The sequence below is a fragment of the Chenopodium quinoa genome, unplaced genomic scaffold (genome assembly GCF_001683475.1).
Source record: "Chenopodium quinoa cultivar QQ74 unplaced genomic scaffold, ASM168347v1, whole genome shotgun sequence".
Classification (NCBI taxonomy): domain Eukaryota; kingdom Viridiplantae; phylum Streptophyta; class Magnoliopsida; order Caryophyllales; family Amaranthaceae; genus Chenopodium; species Chenopodium quinoa.
This window is the reverse complement of record NW_018742455.1, coordinates 1872959-1895636: the sequence shown is the minus strand read 5'-3', so window position 1 is coordinate 1895636 and position 22678 is coordinate 1872959. Positions and strand designations below refer to the sequence as shown.

The following is a 22678-nucleotide window of genomic DNA, read 5'->3' as shown; positions in this document are numbered from 1 at the left end:
AGACAATGGTCTATTGATACCCCTACCCGTTGGAATTCTACTTTCAAGTTGTTGAGTGATGCTATAAAGTATCGTGATATTTTGACCCAACTTTACAATGAGACTCGTGTTGATCCTACTGAGTTAATAACCGAAAGTCATTGGACTAATGCTTCTTTTGTTCGTGATGTTTTAAATGCTTTTGATAGTGCAACTCATATTTTCTCTTATATTTATGAGCCTAACGTTCATTTAGTCATAATTGAGTGTGTTAAAGTTGTTCACACCATCGAAGAGCATATGAAGATTGATGGACTTCGTCCCGTTCTTGATAGCATGAAACGTAAGTGGCATACTTATTTTAGTGAATTTCCAATCATTTATGGAATTGCTGCTATTCTTGACCCCGGTGTCAAAGCTGAAGGTTTGGAAAATCTTTTAGAATTTTATTATACAAGTTTAAGTATCGATTATGATGTTAGTGAATATATTAACAAATGCAAATCTGTTTTGGGAGACCTTTATGATCATTATGCATCTATTTATGGTTTTGATTTGGCAACACCAACTACTACTAGCACTTCCGATTCTAGATTTGGTTTTCTTGATAAAGTTATGAAAAAAAAACACAAAGCATCTACATCATTCTCATCATCATCTTCTTCAACACTTGCTATTAATGATTATTTGTCATATCAACATGAGACCAACAACAACTTTCAAATTATAAAATGGTGGCAAGAACATAAAAAAAGTTTTCCTATATTGGCGAGAATTGCAAAAGATATACTTGCAGTTCCCGCTTCATCTGTTGCTTCCGAGTCTGCTTTTAGTGCAGGTAGAAGAGTGTTAGATGAAAAAAGATCTCGCTTAACTCCGGAAAGCATTCAAATTTGTGTTTGTAAGAAAGATTGGGATCAAGCTGAAAGAAGAACTCAAGGTTTAAAGGAAGACGAAGACGATGAAGATGATCCTGTGATGATATTGGAGTCGTCAACGGATGATGCAGCTTCCGGGGATGATGATGCAACAAACATGGGTGGCTAGAAAAGTCTAAATCAGGTACGCTAAGAACTACGTGGGCTTTGATTCTTTCGGGATACGTAGGCAACTTATTTTTCGAAAATTACAATTTAATTGCAAAATTAAATTTTAGTTTTCTAAAGATAGGTCCAAGCCCCCCCCCCCCCAAATTTCAAAAGAAGTACAATATAAGAACTACGCTGGCTTTGATTCCTTATTTTATAATATAAGGATACGTAGGCATCTTAATTAAGAGCAAGCCATCAAATTGTTAATTTTGTAAAAATTAAAACACCACACAACCCACCCGACCCTAACCCACAAACCCACCCGACCCTAACCCACCTAACCCACAAACCCACCCGACCCTAACCCACTAACCCACCCGACCCTAACCCACCTAACCCACAAACCCACCCGACCCTAACCCACTAACCCACCCTTCGACCCACCCTAACTCACTAACCCACCTTGACCCGTCTAACCCACGAACCTAGCTCGACCCACCCATGACCCGTCTAACCCACAAACCCAGCTCGACCCACCCACGATCCGTCTAACCCACAAACCCAGCTCGACCCACCCACGACTCGTCTAACCCACGAACCTAACCCTGGTGTGTCCAACTTCTCCGACCCAACCCACGACCCGGCCCACCCTACCCTACGTGTGTCGTGCCGTGTGTCATGAAACCCCAACCCGCGACCCACCTAACCCTAACCCAGCTCGCACGACTCGCACGGTGGACACCTCTAACCAGAAGGGCTACCTCGACCAGGTGCGCCGCGGCCGCGACCTTTCCCACGTCCCTTACCGCCGGCACCGCGTCCTCGTCCACCGCCACCAGTGCCTCTGCCGGCGCCAGTGGAGTTTTGCTGGGTGGAGTCCTGAGAAGCGGGCGATTGTTGTTGCTATGCCACAAAAGTGGTCGGAGCCGCCGTGGTTTCAGAATTCCGGCGTGTTTCTTCCAATAGAAGGTGAGATCGTGTGGTTTTAAAAGAGGGAAGTGGGTCTGTTTGAGCTATCATAGTGGCGACAGTATCAAAGTCGGTTTTGATGAGTGTGATACCATGTTAGATTTCGAGAAAACTCCTCAATCTGGAGTGTGTACCATTGATCAAATATATAGAGTTTACAACACTAGGATAAGGATTCCTAGATATGATAAACATACAAAATATACAATATATATCCTAAACTGTGACAAATATTATCCTAAATATAATATCTATCAGTGATGCGTGTGGGTTTTGTGCTGCGGGGGAGGGGGGGAAGAGATGGGTTTGTTGGGTTCCGGTGCGCGGTGGGCGGTGGATGGGGTGGTTAGGGAAGGAGGGTGGGGCTGGGTTTGTTTCCGATTTTTTTTTGTTTTAACTTTTAATTTTTTAATTGTTTTTGTTTTATAATAATCAAAAAATTAATTGACCTATTAATAGCTAACACATGGCATATAACTTACTAAAACCAGTCATCAACAGGTAATGGATCTTTGGATGAATGTGGGGTATAAAGGTTGGATTTTTGTGGGATTAAATGAAGGTTGAATTTTTTAGAGAAGACCGAGCAAATGTTGGATTTTTAATTTTCATTTTTTCTGTTATAAATACATATATGGAGGTGGAAAATAATATTAATGATTTTCCCGTGCAAAAATATGGTTTCCAATAAAAAAATGATTAGGAAGTATAATCAAAATAAAATGATTAGGAAGTACGGTTCAATATAATGATGCTTTTCCAAGAGTTCAAATCCTAAATCCATCGTGTGTTTTAAGACCCAGCACCAATGCACCATATATGCTGGACTTATTGGCTTTAAATTTTTATACATTTTCGACTTAATTGTATCAAATCCACACTTTAATGGACCTAATTAATCGCAATTAAAAACACTTAACACAATTCGAAATAATCAAATAATAATACAATAATCTTAATACTTATTTGCCATGCAAGTCTATAACTATAGGTTATTTTCTTAACGGGATATATATCTCTACATGAAAATAAGGTCTCTTACTAATGATGAGAATGAACCCCGATCTTGAAACAGCTCAAAAATAGAAGTGCTGAGCACACGTACACTGCTCCCCACCTTCTTCTTCGTGTAGAGTCAATTTACATTTTACAAGGCTTAGAATTAAAAAACTGAAAACGTTACTTTTAATCCAATTAAAATTAGAGAACCAAAAATAAGTGGAGAAATAACTAATATATATATATGACCTACCAATATAAAATATAGTCAAAGTGGAAGCAAAAAGCATATATTCAGTGATAGAAATGTGGTTTCCATAAGATGCACAATACATGTATAATGTAACATGATCATTACCAATCTTATGATGACCAAATTTCAAAGGGCCCTATCGAGCAAGCTAAGGTTTAACTCAGTTGATAAGAGATTTAATTTGTTGTCGTATATCCTGGAGATTTAAGGTTTGAATTTTATTAAGTGATGTAGTTGGAAGTATGTGGGATGAAATCATTTTACCTTATCCCGGCTTCAAGTATTTGACTCAAAAAAAGTTAGACCAAAAAATTTTAAGAATTGAGGTACGATCAGAGTCCTTTAATTATCTTTAAAAAATAGAAAAATGAAATTTGAAAGGCCTAGCTAGCTAAGGGTTCCTTTAATATTTGTAAGGCATGCTCCTACCGACAACAATTGTCATCAAACTTCTTCTCATTTCATTCACCTTATAATCATAACGTTTGCACTATACATTATACATCTTGTGACTTCTGAGTTCTGACCCATATCGATCATTTGTGGGTATACCGCTCTTGGTAGGACAGTCTTCTTTTACAAAAATAAATGTATCTTCTAACATATTAGTGCTAGATTATGCACAATTATTATTATGTTGTGATAATACTATCTCTGTCCGAGCTTTGTTGTCACGTTATTAAAAATCAATAATCACATTATTGATATAAGATACTCACATTGCATGACTGATAGAGTTTGATTATAAATGACGTGATTATTGATTGAAGACGAATAGAATAGAGAAAAACAAAAATGGTACATAAAAACTGAATCTTGATCTTATAATTGTATTCAAAATGTCACCGATGCAAATCTTAGGCATGATCTTAGTTATTGTATGATCTTATGATCCCACTTAGCAAAAAAAATCAAATATGATACACTGCACCCAGGTGTACAAAACAGTCTCTCCACAAATTATTATGAACAAATATCGTTTCAAGTGGGAAAAAAGGCTAGTTAGAGATTCTATTGTCTAGAAGAAGTAGCAACAAACCAAGTGCCTGTGTATTTATGGGCCAAAAGCTAGCACCAAATGCAAAGTGATAAGAAGGATATTTTATTAACATAAATATTTGGAGAAAAATTCACACTTTCATAAAAGTTAATAAATGATTATGATGTCTAATTATTAGAGAATATCTTGGACCATTTGTCTCATGCCTGCATTATAGAGCACCACTGGTTTCCACAACCAAGATTATTTACCATTACTATGTAATGAGTTATATCATCATCAAATCATTATTTAACTTGATATGATTTCACTAATATAAAACATTAAGTAATTAAGTAATAGAGAAAAATAAAGTTTTACACAAATAAATTTACTATATATACAATTTAAGAAATTAAGTGACATAACAAATGGAGAGATGAGAAAGTGAAGGCCTAGTAACGAAGTATAATAAGGTTATACCTTATCAATCATTTACATGAAAATATGGCACGACTCACTAATAGACGCTGTATATAGTGTTTATGAGCTTTATCGGCACAAAATCAATAACAAACATCTTAGCTAAAATGATCTCAAATTGAATTAGAGGAGATGAAGACCCACACACTAACAAAATCATATGAAGTTTCATCTTAAAATCAATTAGTGATTAGTGGAGCAACTAACCTACTTTGTTTATAAAATTGAAGCTCTTTGCTTCAATACTTCATCTTTCAATGTGAATATGCCGTACGTACATAATATACTCAAATGTACACTTTACATTAAGAATTTTAAAAAACTAGCAATCCAACTGTGTAATTTTTTTTTGATGAAATTAAACACCTATAAGATAGTAATTTATAAGACTTTTAAGTTGCCAATCACATTGTAAAACATATAATTAGTACTTAATTAGTATTTAGTGAAACAATATTCTGTCCAATTCAGAACAATGCACTATCAATTTCACGAGATGCGTTAGAAGGGCAGAAAAAGAGTCATTTTCTATTGTTTTTAGTAATTTACGTAGATCACATGACACATTTGTCTGCTTATGAAAATTGATAGAATGTTGTTGCACTTTGGATCATATAGTTATATTATTTTTTTTATTTTTTTTTATTTTTTTTTGACAAAGGATGCAAACAGATTACATACTAATACTAAAGCGAATAAAATGAACTGCCGCTTCCCCCGCAATGTGGTGAGCTCGATGAACACGATGACGATCCGCCTTATGAACACTGCAATACTGAAAGGATGAGCCAAGTAATTGAATCTTGCGGATAAGCCGTAGTTATATTATTAGATTATAGAGAATGTTAACGTACTTAAGTACGATTTTGCTAATTAAAACAGTATATTTTGAGAGATGTTTTGTGTTCATAAGTCTTAATCCTTAATTAATTTAATATTAGTTACCAAACATTAATAAATAATATTAAATCATACTAGCCAACCTGAATTTGTCTAGATTTTATCAATCCCTGGCATCTAATCGCATTTCTATGATAACATCTCTCATGTAATTTAGGAAATATTATACCTAAATTTTATTTTATTAATCACGGATAGAAGTACAACCAAATACAACACTCTTAACTTAAAGATCCATATGCTTAATCTGACACAAGAGTATCTGTTTTTCTAAAACTATTATTTATATATATGTAGTAAGAAATAATTTGTATTATCAGCGTGTTTTCAGTGTCGTCTAATCTGAAAGACAGTGTGATCAGCTATATATAAAAGGCTATGTTGTATCAATTTATTATACATTTCTCAACTACTTACTACAGGTCTCTCAAAGCTACCAAGTTTCCCTCCTAACCTTTGCGCTAGTGCTTCATTAATAATTAATTATAATAAATTTCATGTACTATATGGGAAAATTCATAAAGTAATTGCAACCAATTGTCAATATTTACTTTAGAAAGTACAATACTAGATTATACTCGTATTAGTGCACGAGATATAGGAGGAAACTCACTAAATGAGCCCTATAAGGTTAATCATTGAACTGCATTGATCCAGGATTTCGAGGTGGAACGTGATACCATTATTCCACCACCTCAATCTCACAATTTTGTGATATATATGTTGTTGATGAGATTGCAAAATTATTGAAAGTATTTTCCATACCATTTCTTTGAGTTTGCATAGAATTTTGTAATTTTGTGCATTTGGCAGTGCCCAAGCAATTATACGACGTGCTTAACCGCATAGTTTTGCGCCCATGCTACAAATTTGTTGGAGCTATTGTAATATATCAGGAGTATAACCAGAAATTACAATTAGACAGTCACATCTAAATAAATCAGGGACAAAATTTGGTAAAAAAAAACAGGGGAAGGTGATAAGAAAATTCTTTCAGACAGAAGGTGGTAATGCCATGTCAGCTGTATGTAGTTGCACAAGATTACAAGACACTTAAGATTAATGTGCTACTAACATGGACACATGGTGCAAATGTGCAACCGATGAAATTAGCCAAAAACTTTGTTTTATTAAAACCAAAAGCCAATCGAAATACTTCTTCCGTTGCACAAATAATATTGCAACATACTCATTGTGTATACAATCTTTATTTTTATTGTAACGTTTTTTTTATCTACATATGTTATTCTGCTTGCTCATTATTGTAGGTCTTACTTCTCTATATTTCCTCTCTTTGTAAAATTAAGACATTCCTTATTTCCTTAATGTTTGTGGAATGGAGGAATTAAGCTTATAAGGTGGTTATTATTTTCTCTTCTCATGCATTTTTAGTGTCCGACAAATCATAATTATGTACATTACACGAAATCTTATCATCTTACGTAGTTAATAACTAAGTTTACAAGGTGGTTATTATTTCTTCTCATGCATTTTCAATGTCCAACAATTCATAACATACATTTTCATTCACACAAAATCTAAACATTGTCCTGCACGTAGTTTACTCTTGATTTGATATCTTGTTAAATTTAAATTACAAAGAAAAATAGTCAAGAGGTCAATACATTCATATAAGAGGTATGAGATGTTTGACAATCTACAATCCCAAATAAAATTTCATCTCAATACCAAATTACTAACATTGCATAATAAAATGTTTATTTAATTTTAAGTCGAGAACATGTAGTCATATCACAATAAAGAAAGGTTACACAAGATAAAGTCATAGATAGACAACACTTAAGTCGTCCGTAAATAACACCTTTAATTATTCCTTAATTTAATACATGTAGCACATAGTATAGAATACAATTTGGACATTTAGCATGTTACAACTCTTGCAACTATCACAAAAAGTATGAGCATAGAAAATGGAATACAGACTGTTATCACACACTACACAACACCCACTTCACACTCACACACTCTCAAGTCTCACTTAAGTCACTCACTTCCATCCCACATTACATCACTATATATACTCTTAACTCTCAACCCCTCTTTTATCATCTTACACCAAACATAGCTAGCAAAAACACATTGCTAGCTAGCCACCATGAAACACCTCCACTTCACACCCCTCTTCTTCCTCCTCCTCCAACTCCTATCCCTCACTCGACTCGGCCTCGGCCGACTCGATCACACATGTAACCTCCCAGAAGACAAGGGGTCAATCCTTAAGGTCTTCCATGTATCAAGCCCATGCTCACCCTTCAAACCCAAGAAAATGTCATGGGAAGAAAGTGTGATCCAAACTTTTATTGAGGACAAGGCTCGGTTACAATACTTGTCGAGCCTCGTGGCACGGAAGTCGATCGCTCCCGTGGCCTGGGCTCGACAGCTGATCCAGAGCCCAACCTACATTGTAAGGGTCAAGGTTGGGACTCCTGCTCAGACATTTCTTATGGCATTTGATACTAGTAATGATGGTTCTTGGTTGCCTTGTAGTGGTTGCACTAATTGTGCTTCTTCCCTTTTTTCTACCGAAAAATCCACTTCCTATAAAGGCGTTGCTTGTGGCACATCCCAGTGTCAACAGGTACTTTCTCTTCTTCTTTTTTATCATACTAGATTTAACTGCTTACGACATCTGCATTAGTCAGGTGGACACTAAACTTTTCAAGAGTTGACTTATAAATTAGAACGAAGTATATAGTATCCCTGTTTCATATTATTTGTAACGATTTGACATAAAATAGAGAGGTAAAATGTCTAATTGTTGCAAATAATATAAAACATAGGTAGTATTAAGAAAATGACATAGAGTGAAATTATGAATAACTAGCTTAAACGAACTAAACATGAGAGTGAGGGATAGCTCAAGTGGTTAAACCTTCCCTCCCGATTCTAAGAGATGTTGGAATCGATTCTCACCTTACCCCTGTGGCTCTCTAAACAACCCCCCCCAAAAAAAAAAAAACCTTAAACTTAAACTAAGCATTAATTACACCGATTAGATTAATAAATAATTTTATCATGTATTTCTAAAGATAGAAAATGTATTAGATGGATAGTTATTGCAATAATGTTTATATTTTTTTTGTTAGTTGCATGACGAACTTATTTTAATTTGAGGCCAGGATAAGTTTTTGATTTTTTTTTTTGTTTGTGTGTGTGTTTAAAGAGCCACAAGGGCGGGGTGAAAATCGATCCCAGAATCTCCTAGAACTTGAGCTATCCCTCACTCTCATAAGTTGTTGATACAATGGCACAATTTAGGCAAAATGTAACAACATTTTGTGTTAAATAATGTTTGGCAACATTTTATTATCAATCATTATCAAGAAATTATGTTAGTATAAACTATAAGTATCATTCATTATTGAACAACTTTTTAATATTTTCATAAATTTGGTATCATTAAAAGTAATATAGTTTTGATATTGATTTTCCTTACCACACTTAGAAATTAGGCTGAATTATTATTTTGGGAAGGCATGTATAAATGTACCATTTGTGGTATACTCCAAAATTGGTTTTATGAAAATGAATCTACCATATGATTAGAAATTGTGAATTAAAAAAGTTGTAAAGATAGTTGCTCTTTTTATGTTGGATAAAAGTATGAGTTTGTACGTAATAAGATAGTAAAAGGCAAAGTAACTTTCATAATTATTAGGTATGGATAAACAAGCCACACCCCTAAAAACAAGATCTGTTATTTGGGTTTAGCTTTTGACCTTTAGTACACTAATGATATCCTGATCCAGTGATTTATTGGAATTTTAAATAAATAATCTTGTAAATAGCGGGAATTAAAATTAAATAAAACTAGTTTCGTAAAATATTCTAGGATTGTAAGGAATTAAGTGAGAGCTCAATGTTAGATCTCTCGCCTTCCTACTATGAGGTTTGGATCTAGCCTCATTGTCCACCTAGGCACCTATTGAGGTTCGAATATATATTATGTGGGTGTTTTCTTTTGTATGAGTCTAAATAACTGAGGTTTCTACAACATACTATGTATAATGAGACCATTATATATTCCAAAATAAAAGTAAAATAAAATTAATTTATTTTAGTACTATAGTTATGCATTTCTTACATGGCACATAGGCAATATGTTACATCACATTTTGTACTCGACTATTACTTGTGATACACATATTAAAAATAATACGAAGTACCATGTCAATTGCAAGATTTGAAGTATCAATAATGTTCCATGTCAATTGCACTACTTGTACAAAATTTTAACCATGTTTTATTTGTTCTTCCTTTTAAGGTAACAAACCCTGTCTGTGTCCAAAACTCGTGCACCTACAACCAGACCTATGGTGGTTCCACCCTAGCGGCCACCCTCGCACAAGACACCATCGCCCTAGCCCGGGACCCTATCCCAGGCTATGTATTTGGTTGCATCCAAAAGACAACCGGGGCGTCGGTCCCACCACAAGGACTATTGGGCCTTGGACGAGGCCCACTGTCGCTCATGTCTCAAACCCAAAGCCTATACCGATCCACATTTTCCTACTGCTTGCCCAGCTTTAGGTCATCAAATTTCTCTGGATCCATGAAACTCGGCCCGGTAGCCCAGCCTAAAAGAATCCATTACACACCATTGCTTAAGAACCCAAAGAGGCCTTCCCTTTACTATGTTAACTTGAAAGCAGTTAAAGTGGGGAGCAAAACCGTTGCCATTCCACCCGAAGCTTTGGCCTTCAACCCTAACAACGGCGCTGGCACTGTTATTGATTCCGGTAAGTAAACGGACTATTTAACACTAACCTTAAAAAATAAACAAATATATATTATCTTGCTTTTCAATAGATGCATTATTTTGACTTTTTACGTTATTCCAACACTAATTAACAACAGAGATAGTAAATTTTAGTACATCAAAATTTGTCAAACATCAGTAATGGTCGAAATTCATAGGAATAATGGAATTAAATATGGAATATTATGTTCATTACCTTATCAATGAAACTTCATCTTCAAGCACATGTTTTTCTTTGTTACTCTCTTCGTCCCATAATATAGTTCATGTTTTTCTATTTTGGAGATCTAAAATGTTATTTCCGTTTCTATTTTTGGATAATATGTAAAGACCATTATACCCTAATTTATTTTTAACTTTATTCATTGTACTTCCTAAATTACCTTGAATTTTGCACATGCTTCATACTTTTTCCACTTTCTCTCTTTTAAGTTTGTCTATAATTATACTTTTTACTTTTATTAATCCAATTCATCCACTTTCTCCTCCTATTTCTTATATACCGTGAAAAAACACAAACAATACAACTATATTATGGGAGAGTGGGAGTTCATTGTAATGACCGAGGTCATAATGAAGACTAATACCGGGGTGTAGGCACCACATAACAGTGCTTGCATCACCCTTTGGAAAAAAAAACAGTTAGTTCCATGTCCTACAAATTAAAATTATGGTGCAGCTGCTGCCACTATCAGTAAAGTGGAAAACAGAAGCGCACCCGTGAAAGGCATCATCCTTAGATGCTTGTATTGTAACGTTAATATCTATGTCTGTCACTTCAATTCTTCTCAATTTTAGTGCATAGTCATCCCCAAACTTACTTAAGGCCAAAAATTTTGTAGGACCACCCCCATTTTATTCACAAAAGTTGTCTTTGTGACCACACCAAAGTTTATTTTGTCAACTACACTTATCAATTTACCATGCCCATGTTGACATGTTCTATGCACATAAATGATGAAGTTATGGGTCCATTTTTTTTTTTTTTAACATGTTACGACAATTTAGGCTATATTTAGTTCACTTGATATACTATCTCCATTTTATATTATTTGCAATAATTAGATATTTTTTTTCTACTTTATGTCAAATCGTTGCAAATTATATGAAACGAAGGTAGTAGGAAAATTCTCAGACTTGAGTCATTAAGTACTTGTAAACCTCGTTTAGGTACCAATAAGATTTAGACTTTGAGTCATTAGGTACTAAGTCACAATTTAGTACCAACATAATTTATTACGAAGCAAGGTTTGATCTTCTAAGACTTGCTAAGAACTTCCCCTAACATGATCTACATTTTCGAATTTGATTTAGTTTGATGTGCTTTTTCTACTATGAACTAATTTGTACAATAATCCTTACAAAAATTATTAAATGAAAATATTGGTAGATTTATATTAATATGTACTTATGATCTAGTCTGGTCTGTTTATTTATGAAATAAGCAAATATATATAGAATCAAACAAACTGAATTGAAAATAATTATCTAATTAAAGTTGTATCAAAAACCAAACCACTAATAACGTTAATTATTTTTATACTTTATGTCAAAAGACCAATCCATTATCAAAATTATTATTCCATGCTTAACTATATTCTTCCATAATATTTTTCAGGCACGGTGTACACCCGGCTAGCCCTACCAGCCTACACTGCGGTGAGGGACGAGTTCAGGCGTCGAATGGGGAAGGCAGAGGTAACATCCCTAGGAGGGTTCGACACGTGCTACAGCGTACCAATAACCATACCATCCATAACCTTTGTTTTTGATGGCATGGACTTGACATTGGACCAAGACAACTTCCTACTCCGTAGTACCTCCACCAGCATTGCATGCCTCGCAATGGCGGCTGCCCCGGAAAACCCCAACTCCGCCCTCAATATCATAGCCAACATGCAGCAACAAAACCACAGGGTTGTCTATGATGTCCCTAACAATAGGATTGGCATTTCTCGCGAAACTTGTACTTAGAATTTTTAAATTTTTTTTTAAGGATGTTGGGAGTGTTAAATCTTGTTCATTCCCTGAGAAAAAACATAATGTATTAGTATAAGTGATGTTATAAATTATGTCTTGGAGTAATCCTTTTTTTACTAAGGTAGTCCATGATTTGAAAAGTGACAATTTGGTTAGTTAAAAAAAGGGGGACAATTTACAAAATAGTACTGAAACAAACAGAGGAATGCAAAACATTAAAATGAAGGGGATTTGTTTTATCACTACTTTTGTGTTTTGATATTGTCACGGGTTCTTGATCGTCTGAAGATAATATAGTATGTGTCTCTGGTATAATTTGTCATTGTTTAAACGCGTTAGCAAGATTAATCGTCTCATTACTAAGCTAGGCTGTAAAATTATTGGGTCGTTCTGAACCATTATATTGCCTATGTATGGCACATGGGCGGATATATAATTTATCTTCACTTTAGTCAGTTTTCACATCATCTCAAATTCCTAATCGCTTGAAAATACATATCTATCTATCTCTATACTTTAGTATTTAAAAACACAAACCACACATTACTTATATGCCACATGTCATCACAAATCACTCATATGCCACATGCCACCTTCTTTATCAAAAAAAATAAATTTTATGTCTTTATGCATTATGTAACTTGCAAATTTAAGTAAGGAAATTAAGTGTTTCAACTACACCAATATAAAGTCGTAGTCTTTCATCTCTTAAACTTAAAATAAAGTAATAGTAAAAAAAATCGAGCTAATTAGTCCCCATTATATAAACATATAAAGTATAATAAAACAAAGCTGACTCATACAACATAAATAAACAACACATTACAAGGAAAATATTCTAAGTAATAACCCGTGCATGGAACGGGCCAGAAGACTAGTTTATATATAACAAGCAATTCATTATACAAAAAAGAGAGCTTAAAGCAACAAGCATAATTATTTTACAAATGCTAAGCATTAAATTAAAACATACATTAAGCTAGACAAATGTGAAAGTCTTGCTTATAACTAGTCTTTATTTCTTAGTGTATCATACTCCGTATGATTTTATATTGTCCAAGCTGATTTCTCTACTTGGTAAAACCTGCAATTGTCATTTCGTGGACATATTAATCAATGAACGTTTATACATCAATATCAAAATAATTCAACACATAAAAGATCAACGTGACTAGTATTACACTCGGGTGCTAGGCTGCTTAGCACATCTATCTTATACTCGAGTGTATGTGCACTAAGGCAGTGTGTGTATTGTGTCACATATCACATGTGACACGTAAAGACCAATTATATTCCTATACGAGTAATAAATTTAAGATGATCAACATTTCAAGTTTTTAATTAGAAGAGGTTTTTTTACCTTTGATAATGTCTTTGGTAATCTGAACCCCGCTTTCTTGATCACCTTAGCTATCATATTTGGCTATTTGCTACCCTTTTCTACCAAACATGATCTTGGCTGCGAACTTCTTAGCACTGGAATTACTTGAATATTCTTCCTTATTGCAATTGGCAGAAAATCCTAAACTTAACTCTTTTTTTACCGCGTATTTAGAGCTAGAACTAGACATGGATTGGGCCGCGCTCCCATATTGGCCCGAGCCACTAAATGCTTGAGCAGCATAGCCCATAGCCTGGTTTTGGCTTGCATAGGAGTCGGGCTTTCCAGCCCAACCACCTCCATGTCCACCACTAACATTATGGGATGGATACTTGGTTAGTATCTCATCCATAATGTCATTAACACCCTCATCTACGTTGTGATCATAGTCCCCGTATGGGGTGTGGGCCGAATGGTTCAGTTGGTTTGACCCAAATCCGTTGATGGACTTATCACCCCATCCGTGTTGCTGGCGCTCTCCATACATGGTGTTGTTGGAGCTACTAAAATGATTTGGCCCAGTGTATTTGGTGGGTGAGTTAGCATAACCATGGTCCACTTTCCCCATCGCGTGGCCTGAGTGATGTGGTTGTGTTGGACTAGAGAACTTGTCTGGTGAGTTAGTCCAACCGCGATGATTTGTGTTCCCACTCATGTAATCTTGGTTATGTGTTGCAAGGCCAGAGTGGTGAGCCTTTGTTGGGCTAGAAAACTTCCTTGGTGAGTTGGACCAACCTTGATCCATATTCCCCTCGTTGTACGTTGCTATGTTGCCTTGTTGATTTTGGGTTAGACTAGAGAACTTATTTGGTGAGTTGGCCCAACCACGACCCATTTCTCCAGCCATATGGTTCTCGTTATGGAGCGAACTATCATCACGATGAATTTGGTTCGAGTTTGAGAATTTATTAGGCGGATAAGCCCAAACTTCATCATCATTCTCTATCACATGCTCATTTTTATGCATTCCAAAACCTGATTGATTACTTCGAGTGGAGCCGGTGAATTTCGTGGGCGAGTTTTCCCAACCAATACCCGTTTTCCCCATTGTACGATCCTCGTTATGCATTGCTAGGCCCAAGTGTTGATCATGGGTTGGGCCAGAGAATTTAGGGGTCGAGTTACCCCAACCCTGATCCATATTCCCCATCATATGCTCTTCTTTATGGGCCATATGGCCCGATTGATTTGTTTTGATTGGGCTCAAGTATTTTGGACCGGAAAGTGCGGTGGCCTTACTAGCGTAACCACCTTCGAATCCGCCGTCACCATAATTGTAAGTCTTTTGCCCTCCTCCCTGGTACATGGATTGCCCTTGGTGGTATTGGGCTTGGCTAGAGTATTGATTGGGCTTTTTTGACCAACCATGCTCCATTTCTCCCAAGCCCACTTGACCCTCATGCATCTTCATATTCCCCATTACATTATGGTCTTCTTGGACATGAATTGATGGGCTTGGGAAGACGGTTCGGGCTTGGGCATAGTAGTTGGTGGGCTTCTCAATGGATTGGCCCTGGCTTTCATAGCTGGATTGGCTCATATGCTCTTGGTACTCATATTTAGAGAAGTTTGTTTGGTTGGAATAGCTAGGTTTGTATAATTTCATTGATGACATAAACAAATGATTAAAAACAACTTAATTATTTGAAAGGTTGGAAATTTGGGTTAGAAATGAGGTGGGTGAGTTATAGCATACAAAGTTCTAGTCTCTTTATATAAGGTGAACCAAGAGATAATCTAATAATTCTTTTGGTAGAAAAAAAAGGTGGATTCTTGCTCCACTTGTATCATATTTTCATATTTTCAATTTCTCCGTGGTTTTGAAAAAAGATTGTTTGAAAATTCCTGTAACGTGCATTCCATAGGCATATATTCCATATGTTTAGTCTATTTATTTTTTGGATTTTGAAATATGCTCCCTTATCCTTTGATTACTGTCTTCTTACACAAATTTGATGTACAAAGAGGTAATAAAAGACACATCACATGAGATATGAAGAAAGAGAGCGTTCTTCTAAAAAACAAAAAAATGAAGAAAGAGAGCGAGTTTTATTATATTTTGCTCTTGAAACATCTAGTTTTGTTTGTTTTTTTTTTTTTTTTTTTTGAAACCCTCGACACATCTAGTTGATACAGTCCAACGGATGAAAAAAATAGGCAACATAATTGAATTGTTATGTTATTGTGTGGCATGTAGTAGTGAATTATTATTACAAATTACTTTTTTTTAGTGGGTGGTACAATTTTTTCTATTATATTAAATGTTTAGTGGGTAAAATGTGGGGTAAAAAAAAAAAATACAAATTCAAAATGATGAAGTCCATGAATATTAAAAATAAAGAAAAATATATCAATTAAATAAGGACGTGTTTATTCAAAAAGTGTGACAAATAAACAGGAATGAAAATAATTTTATTCTATTTTCTATATAAGGAGAGCCTTAAAGTGTAGATCACATTTGATCCCAATTTCGAATATGACCCTAAAGACTTTAACCAAGTATGATATATAGTAGTGATGCTGGCGTCTAATCGGTTTAGTAAGTTCGATGGGATGTATCATGCATTCATATGAAAATGCTAATCTTAACCATTATACTAAATCAAAGGATTCAAAGGTAAGTACGTAATGGCCACATTTGACTACTTTTAGTCTTTTAATAAAAATAACAATGATAGATGGTGAAGAATTTATTTTTTCTACATTTAGTGGTACTAGAATCTTACCCATATTATCAACATAGAATCATACTTTAGTGTTTATTCGATTATCGTACTACATATTCACATTTTTACAAGGCATCTTTTATTCAAGATTCGAAGTGGAATGGTGTTGAGTGGTAGATGGCTCCAATTCTTTTATTTGGCAAATACTATAACCGAAAGTATAAATTCCACCGTCTAATTTTATGCTAGTTTATGTTTCTAAGCAACTTAAAGCTTGAAGAATAGTATACATACTGCATAAAAAAGTACTGTAGATGCCAAAATGATCACTTCTGAAGGAATCATATAGTATCAATTGAGATATCACACTAGATATCATACCCTTCTAGCATTTCTTCCTCTAGCTTTTTTTTAGGAAATCCGTCACTCGGTATATAATCAGTTAAGTCCAAAATATAGTAGAGATTAACTACACAAGTGAGCAATGGCGGATCTTGACCAAAAATATTAAAGGGGTCAAGATTTGAAAGAATCTTTTGCCTCTCGCTTTAAACTAGTCACTATGTTCAGGTTATTTAAGTTTATTGACTGATTAATTACAATAATTTACCAGGAGCCAGGCCCCAAATGGCCCCGGTGGAAGGTCCTTCTCTGCAAGTAAGCATTTTTACCAGATGCTTTCACTGCAGGAAAACTGAAGAAAGACTGGAGTCTGGAGGCCAGACGTCATATATTTTTTCAAATCAGTTTATCTGATCTGTAATGCTAGTTTCTGGAATTTACATTCTGTTCATTCTAGAAATGCAGTACTCTGAAATCAAGAAAATAAAAAGCAATAAAAGACTTGAACAATAGACAAAGTAGGAAAGACATTGAACAACATATTAAAAAATAGTGCATAGTTGGGATGTATGATATAGTCACGTATTCACATGGTATCATCTTATCATTACAGGGACATCAAAAGACTAGCAAAAACGGAGATGAGTAATGCATGATAGAGTGTGACGAAGAGGATCCCTTTCCATTCGACGTTTCAGCACAGGACACTGAACAACCCATAATTCTCTAAGTTCAGGAGGAAGAAAATTGTCAACAAAACATTCAAGATTTGGACACCCCCTAACATAGAGGGATGTGAGATTTAGAGTACCCAAGCAAGATACTGATTTCACATTTATGAAACCACTGATGGCTAATCCAATTAATGATGAGGGAAGACGAATATCCCCATTTGGGAATGAGTATACTGAATTTGAAGAGCACCCAATTTCGGATATTGAGAGCTTTTCAAGAGAATGGAGGTTGTGCAACTCCCATTCTTGCATTGGTTGTTCAATGTTGAGTCCATCCATGTAGAGTGAAATCAGCTTCATGGGTAGACCGCCTTTTGGGAAGTAGTGGATTTTTGGACAATTTGTAAGAATAAGGTCTTGGAGGGAAGTGAAGTTATGCATTTGATTCGGGAGGGACTCTAGGTTTTGACAAACTGATATCAGAAGATTTCGTAGGCCAGGGAGAACAAGATCTTCCGGAAATGAGATGAGATAGGGACATTCACTTATTGTTAACTTGGTGAGGTTAGCAAGTTTTGATGGACTCAAACCTTCTTCAAATAGTGAAAGATCAGAAGAAGAAATATTTCCTCTCTCTGTTAATCCTAAAGTGGGAAAAGAACTATGAGATTCAAGGGTTTTGAGGCGATCTTTACTCAACAATGTTAACAGAGATTGGCAGTTGACAACCTCCAGAACCTCCAGAGTAAGTTTTCCATCATAAGAAGAATATGATTCCCTGAATTCCACGAACTGTAGTTTCTGGCAACTAGAGATTACTAATTGCCGAAGGGTCAGAGGTAGCTGATCAACCATGACAAGGGATGAACAATCATCTATTATCAACTTTTGGAGTCGAGGGAGGCTTGGAAGAGAGGCATAGAGTTGCTTGCAACGTTGTATCTCTAGTGTGTGTAGTGAAGGGAGACATGAAGGTAAAGATTGCTGTAGAGATGAACAATCCTTGATTGAAAGCTCTTGAAGGCAAGAGAATCCCCTGTTATCAGCTGACTGTAACCAACTCTCCCAAGAAGTCATAGACTTAAACCTCATAGTTCTTAATGCCGGAAAAGGATTTGAACAATCAACACCATGAAAATCATAACCTATGACTTTAAGACCACGCATTTCTTGAACCTCAAGCTCCTTCAATGATGGCAGCTTCCCTAGTGGTGGTAAAGATTCACATCTCTCACAACCTACTAGCTTTATAATAACCATCTTAGTAAAAGAAGGGTCTCCCAACCATCTTGGGAATGCCACACCTTTATAGTTCCTCAAAGTTAACACTTTGATAGATTTGTGAGGCTCCAATTGATCAAGCACATCTATTCTAGTGTTGTCATCAACCCCGTTAATAAAGTTTCCCCAATCCCATACCATCTCTAGCTCATGAAGACCTGATTTCTGATACAGCCTTGCATCTCTTGCGTCATTGGAGCTTAACACATTTTCCAAGCCAGTTATAGTTAGCTTTCCCCTAAGATGATTCAAATTCTTCAAATCTCTTATAACGGGTGCATTTGCTCCTATGAAAAAATTGTTCAATGCTTGCAGGTTTGTCAGATTCCCAATCCCCAACGGCATCTCATGCACAGAGGTGCCATCAATATCCACATGACGAAGGTTGATTAAGCATCTCATATTTTCCAACAGCTTTTGAAGTTTGTCACAACCCTTCAACAACAGAGTTTGGAGATTAACAAGGTTGCTTAAGGATCCAGGCAATTCTTCAATATTATTGTATGAGAGATTGAGAAGCCGTAAGAGCTTAAGATCGCCTATGGATTCTGGAAATATTGTAAGTCCCATGTGAGGTAGCAGTAGCACCCTCATGCATTGAAACATTCCTATTAGATCAAGTACTCGATTTGAAGAACCAGAAAATATATGCTTGTCAAAATGAGCAAAAGTACGAAAGTGGCTGACCTTCAAGGAAACGGTATCAGTGTATCTTTCAGGTTCATCTAGTTTAGAGAAGGATATATATCGAGCTCTACAAGAAGCCTTCTGCCAATCTTTATTTACTGAACAATCCTTTATTGCTAAGCATAATTTACCTGCAACCTCCCTGGCCAAATCAGTTTGTAGGCTATGCATCTTGAAGTATTCTGATCCCTTTATGCTCGGTTCAAAAAATGATCGTGATACTAGATCATGAAAATAATCATGGCCTATGTCTTCCATTTGCTTGCTTCCTACATTTTCAGGTAAAAAGCCTTCAGCCATCCACAATAAAATGACATCCTTCTCTTTAAATACGTGATCATATGGAAAAATGGAGCAATAAGAAAAACACCGTTTCAGATGTGATGGGAGGTCATGAAAACTCAACTCCAATACCTCTAATACCCTGCTCTCGCTCATCCTCAAAGTATCACAGTGAAGAATCTCTTGCCACTCATCCTCCTCCACTTTAGTCCTCAAAAGACCTCCAAGAGCTTTCGCTACCATGGGTAGGCCTCTGCACTTATTTGTCATGTCATCTCTCATTAAGCAAAAATTTGGGCTTAAAGAAACACCAGCATCATCAAATGCATTTTGTACAATTATACGCCAACAATCATCATTTGAGAGACCCTCCAACAAAATCATACTATTCAGCTTTGGAGTCATGATCCAGGCAACTTTCTGGCTTCTTGTAGTAGCCACAACTCTACTTCCCTTCGCTCCTGCTCTTAATGGGGTTCGTAATACATCCCAATCACTATATGTATCACTCCATATATCATCAAGCACAATCAAGAATCGTTTACCTGTTAGCACTTTCTTCAATCGTACTTGAGCTTGATCAAGATCACAAAAAGTGTTGCTTTCACCAGTGATTGAATTAATAATTGATGTTGTTATTGTTTTAGCATCAAACACTTGAGATACATAAACCCATGCCTTTACAGAAAACACATCCACTTCCTCATCATTATAGATGAGCTGAGCAAGAGTTGTCTTACCAATGCCTCCTATTCCAACAATAGGAATTACAACATAGTTATTACCGGTTATTGAGTTGTCATCATTCAATAGTCGACTTATGATCTCTTTTCTGTCACCTTCCCGCCCATAAACAAATGGCTCACATAACAAAGAAGTTGATTCCCGCCAGCTTTTCCATCCTCGTCCTGCTGTTGGAGGTTCAACTTGTTGCTGCATCAAATGTACAGAAAGCCCCAAGCCCTTAGTCTGGCTCAAAATTTCTTTCAACTGCTGATTAATCTCTTCTATCTTTGCTGTTAAATCTTGGCCGGGATTGAACATGAATGACAGATGCTCCAAAGCTTTCGATCCACTAACAACAATGCTTTGCACCTGCAAAAAATATTTGCTGTTTGAGTATCTGTTACTGAAGGCAATTGTAGTGCAGCAAGAAAACTTGAACATTAGTAAAAACTCATTAGTCATTACTGTAAAATTTGAGATTGTTAGTGAATATGCATACAGTGAGTACTCGATAATAAACTCATTACGGAAGAATTAACAGTCAATTTGATACTAGACAATTATTTGTCATGAATCAGTCGAAACATCTTAGCTACTGCTATATAGTTGCTTGCTATTGTACATTGCTTAAGGTATAAACATTTATCCTGCAAGACAAAATTATAAGTATAAAGTATGATATTGTATAAACTTAAAACCAGAAAATTTATATGAAATCATCCTATAACATTTTATGATGTTATTATATATCAATATTTTACATCCATAACTTTCCATAGAATCCATAATATTGCTTAAATTTGTATACAATATGCTCATAAGAAAATCCTGTAAGAAGAATTATAGGTGAATGCAAGAAAATTACTGCTTAATGTTGCATACTGTGGAATACAACTAAGAATACCATGTACGGTAGTTTATCTAATTGCGACATTTCATCGAACAGGTGGTATGCAATATAAAGAAACTAATTCAATGAGAAAATCATTAGGCGAAAATAATATAACCAGAAAGATTGGTTTAAACAAAGAACATAACGTGAGAATACTTCAGATTTCCCGACAAAAGCAAGCAGTGGCAAAAATTAGATAAGTAGTCAAGTGCAAAACACAGGGAATGAACTTGATGCTTTGCTCTGTTTTAATAATTTTTTTTATTTTTTTTTTTTGGAAAGGATTTTAAGTTTCAGGGTCTGTTCTGATTTACTGAATTGAGCTGAGCTGAACTGAACTGAATATTTTATGAGAGGTTGAAATCAGAAACTGAACTGAACTTAAGTTGAAGAGAACATACCCTTAGCTTAATAAAATGAGAGATGATACAAGGGGTGTGTGTGCACAAATACCCTTCCACAGTACTTTCAAGTCACGCCCACCATCTATCCACTACTAGTGGCGGCTTAATGAGTATGTATCCAATTTCAATATCTATACTCGTTTAAGTGAATATGAATATATCGTTTCCCTATATCTTAATTCACTACCTATATGGGTAAGTATCTAACACTTTGAAATTTGATACAAATTGGACAAATTATGCTTAGACAAAAACAAACTAGTACCATCGGTCCAAATTCCAAACCAAACTAATTGGGACTAAATGACTAATACATACCTTTTTACATCAAAACCATGATAATCTTCGTGGTTGTAGTATACTCATATTACTTTATCCATTCACAAATAATCTTCTTCTTAGATTTGGACACGCATATTAAGAATAACAATGTAACATCATGTGTATTGAAAAAAAAAAAAAAAATTTGTGGAAGACTAATTAAAATAAGAAATATGGGAAGAATATTGCCAATGAAAAGATTATAGTTGTAATATACTACCAAAGTAGGCAGTATTGTACAAGGTGGAGGACTTAACAAACCATATTATTGCTAGGTGAACTAGCAAAATTGGGGTCGTTATTCTTCAAAACACGGCCGTGCACATCTTCCTTAAGCATCAACTCGTAAATTTGAGCTTGTGTAGCAAATGTATCCAACACATCCTCTAAATCATAAGCCAAGTCTTGAAGATCCTGCATCCATGACTTTACACCATTATTAATACTGTTTGGGTCCAATTTAGTCCAATTGGGCCTGGTCACTGAATGATCCAATTAAAAGCCCAAGGTTAAGGTTCAACTCTCCAAATGTGCTAAAGTCAAAAATCAACATCCTCAAAGCCATGTCAAGGTCAGTCAACGGCCCAATCAGCCTGGCCCAGCCCAACTGACTTCCGGGCCCAATCCGCCTCCTTCATTAGCCAAGGTATAAAAGCCAACAATTTGGTC

General features: G+C 35.6%; 3 protein-coding genes across 3 annotated transcripts; 1 reads left to right on the top strand and 2 right to left on the bottom strand.

The window, feature by feature from the left end:
• The first annotated feature begins 7610 nt into the window (after positions 1 to 7610).
• Positions 7611 to 12598, top strand: LOC110718382 (aspartyl protease AED3-like). The gene is made up of 3 exons (XM_021897218.1): positions 7611 to 8192; positions 9879 to 10353; positions 11992 to 12598. Exons 1-3 carry the CDS (start codon positions 7710 to 7712, stop codon positions 12345 to 12347), a joined length of 1314 nt encoding a protein of 437 aa, XP_021752910.1. The 5' UTR covers positions 7611 to 7709; the 3' UTR covers positions 12348 to 12598.
• Positions 12599 to 13112: 514 nt separating this feature from the next.
• On the bottom strand, positions 13113 to 15436 carry LOC110718381. The gene is made up of 2 exons (XM_021897217.1): positions 13714 to 15436; positions 13113 to 13437 (listed from the first exon to the last, which is right to left on the bottom strand). Exon 1 carries the CDS (start codon positions 15347 to 15349, stop codon positions 13784 to 13786), a length of 1566 nt encoding a protein of 521 aa, XP_021752909.1. The 5' UTR covers positions 15350 to 15436; the 3' UTR covers positions 13113 to 13437; positions 13714 to 13783.
• Positions 15437 to 17120: 1684 nt separating this feature from the next.
• On the bottom strand, positions 17121 to 22445 carry LOC110718380 (putative disease resistance protein At3g14460). The gene is made up of 2 exons (XM_021897216.1): positions 22271 to 22445; positions 17121 to 20761 (listed from the first exon to the last, which is right to left on the bottom strand). Exons 1-2 carry the CDS (start codon positions 22427 to 22429, stop codon positions 17369 to 17371), a joined length of 3552 nt encoding a protein of 1183 aa, XP_021752908.1. The 5' UTR covers positions 22430 to 22445; the 3' UTR covers positions 17121 to 17368.
• Between the last annotated feature and the right edge of the window lie 233 nt (positions 22446 to 22678).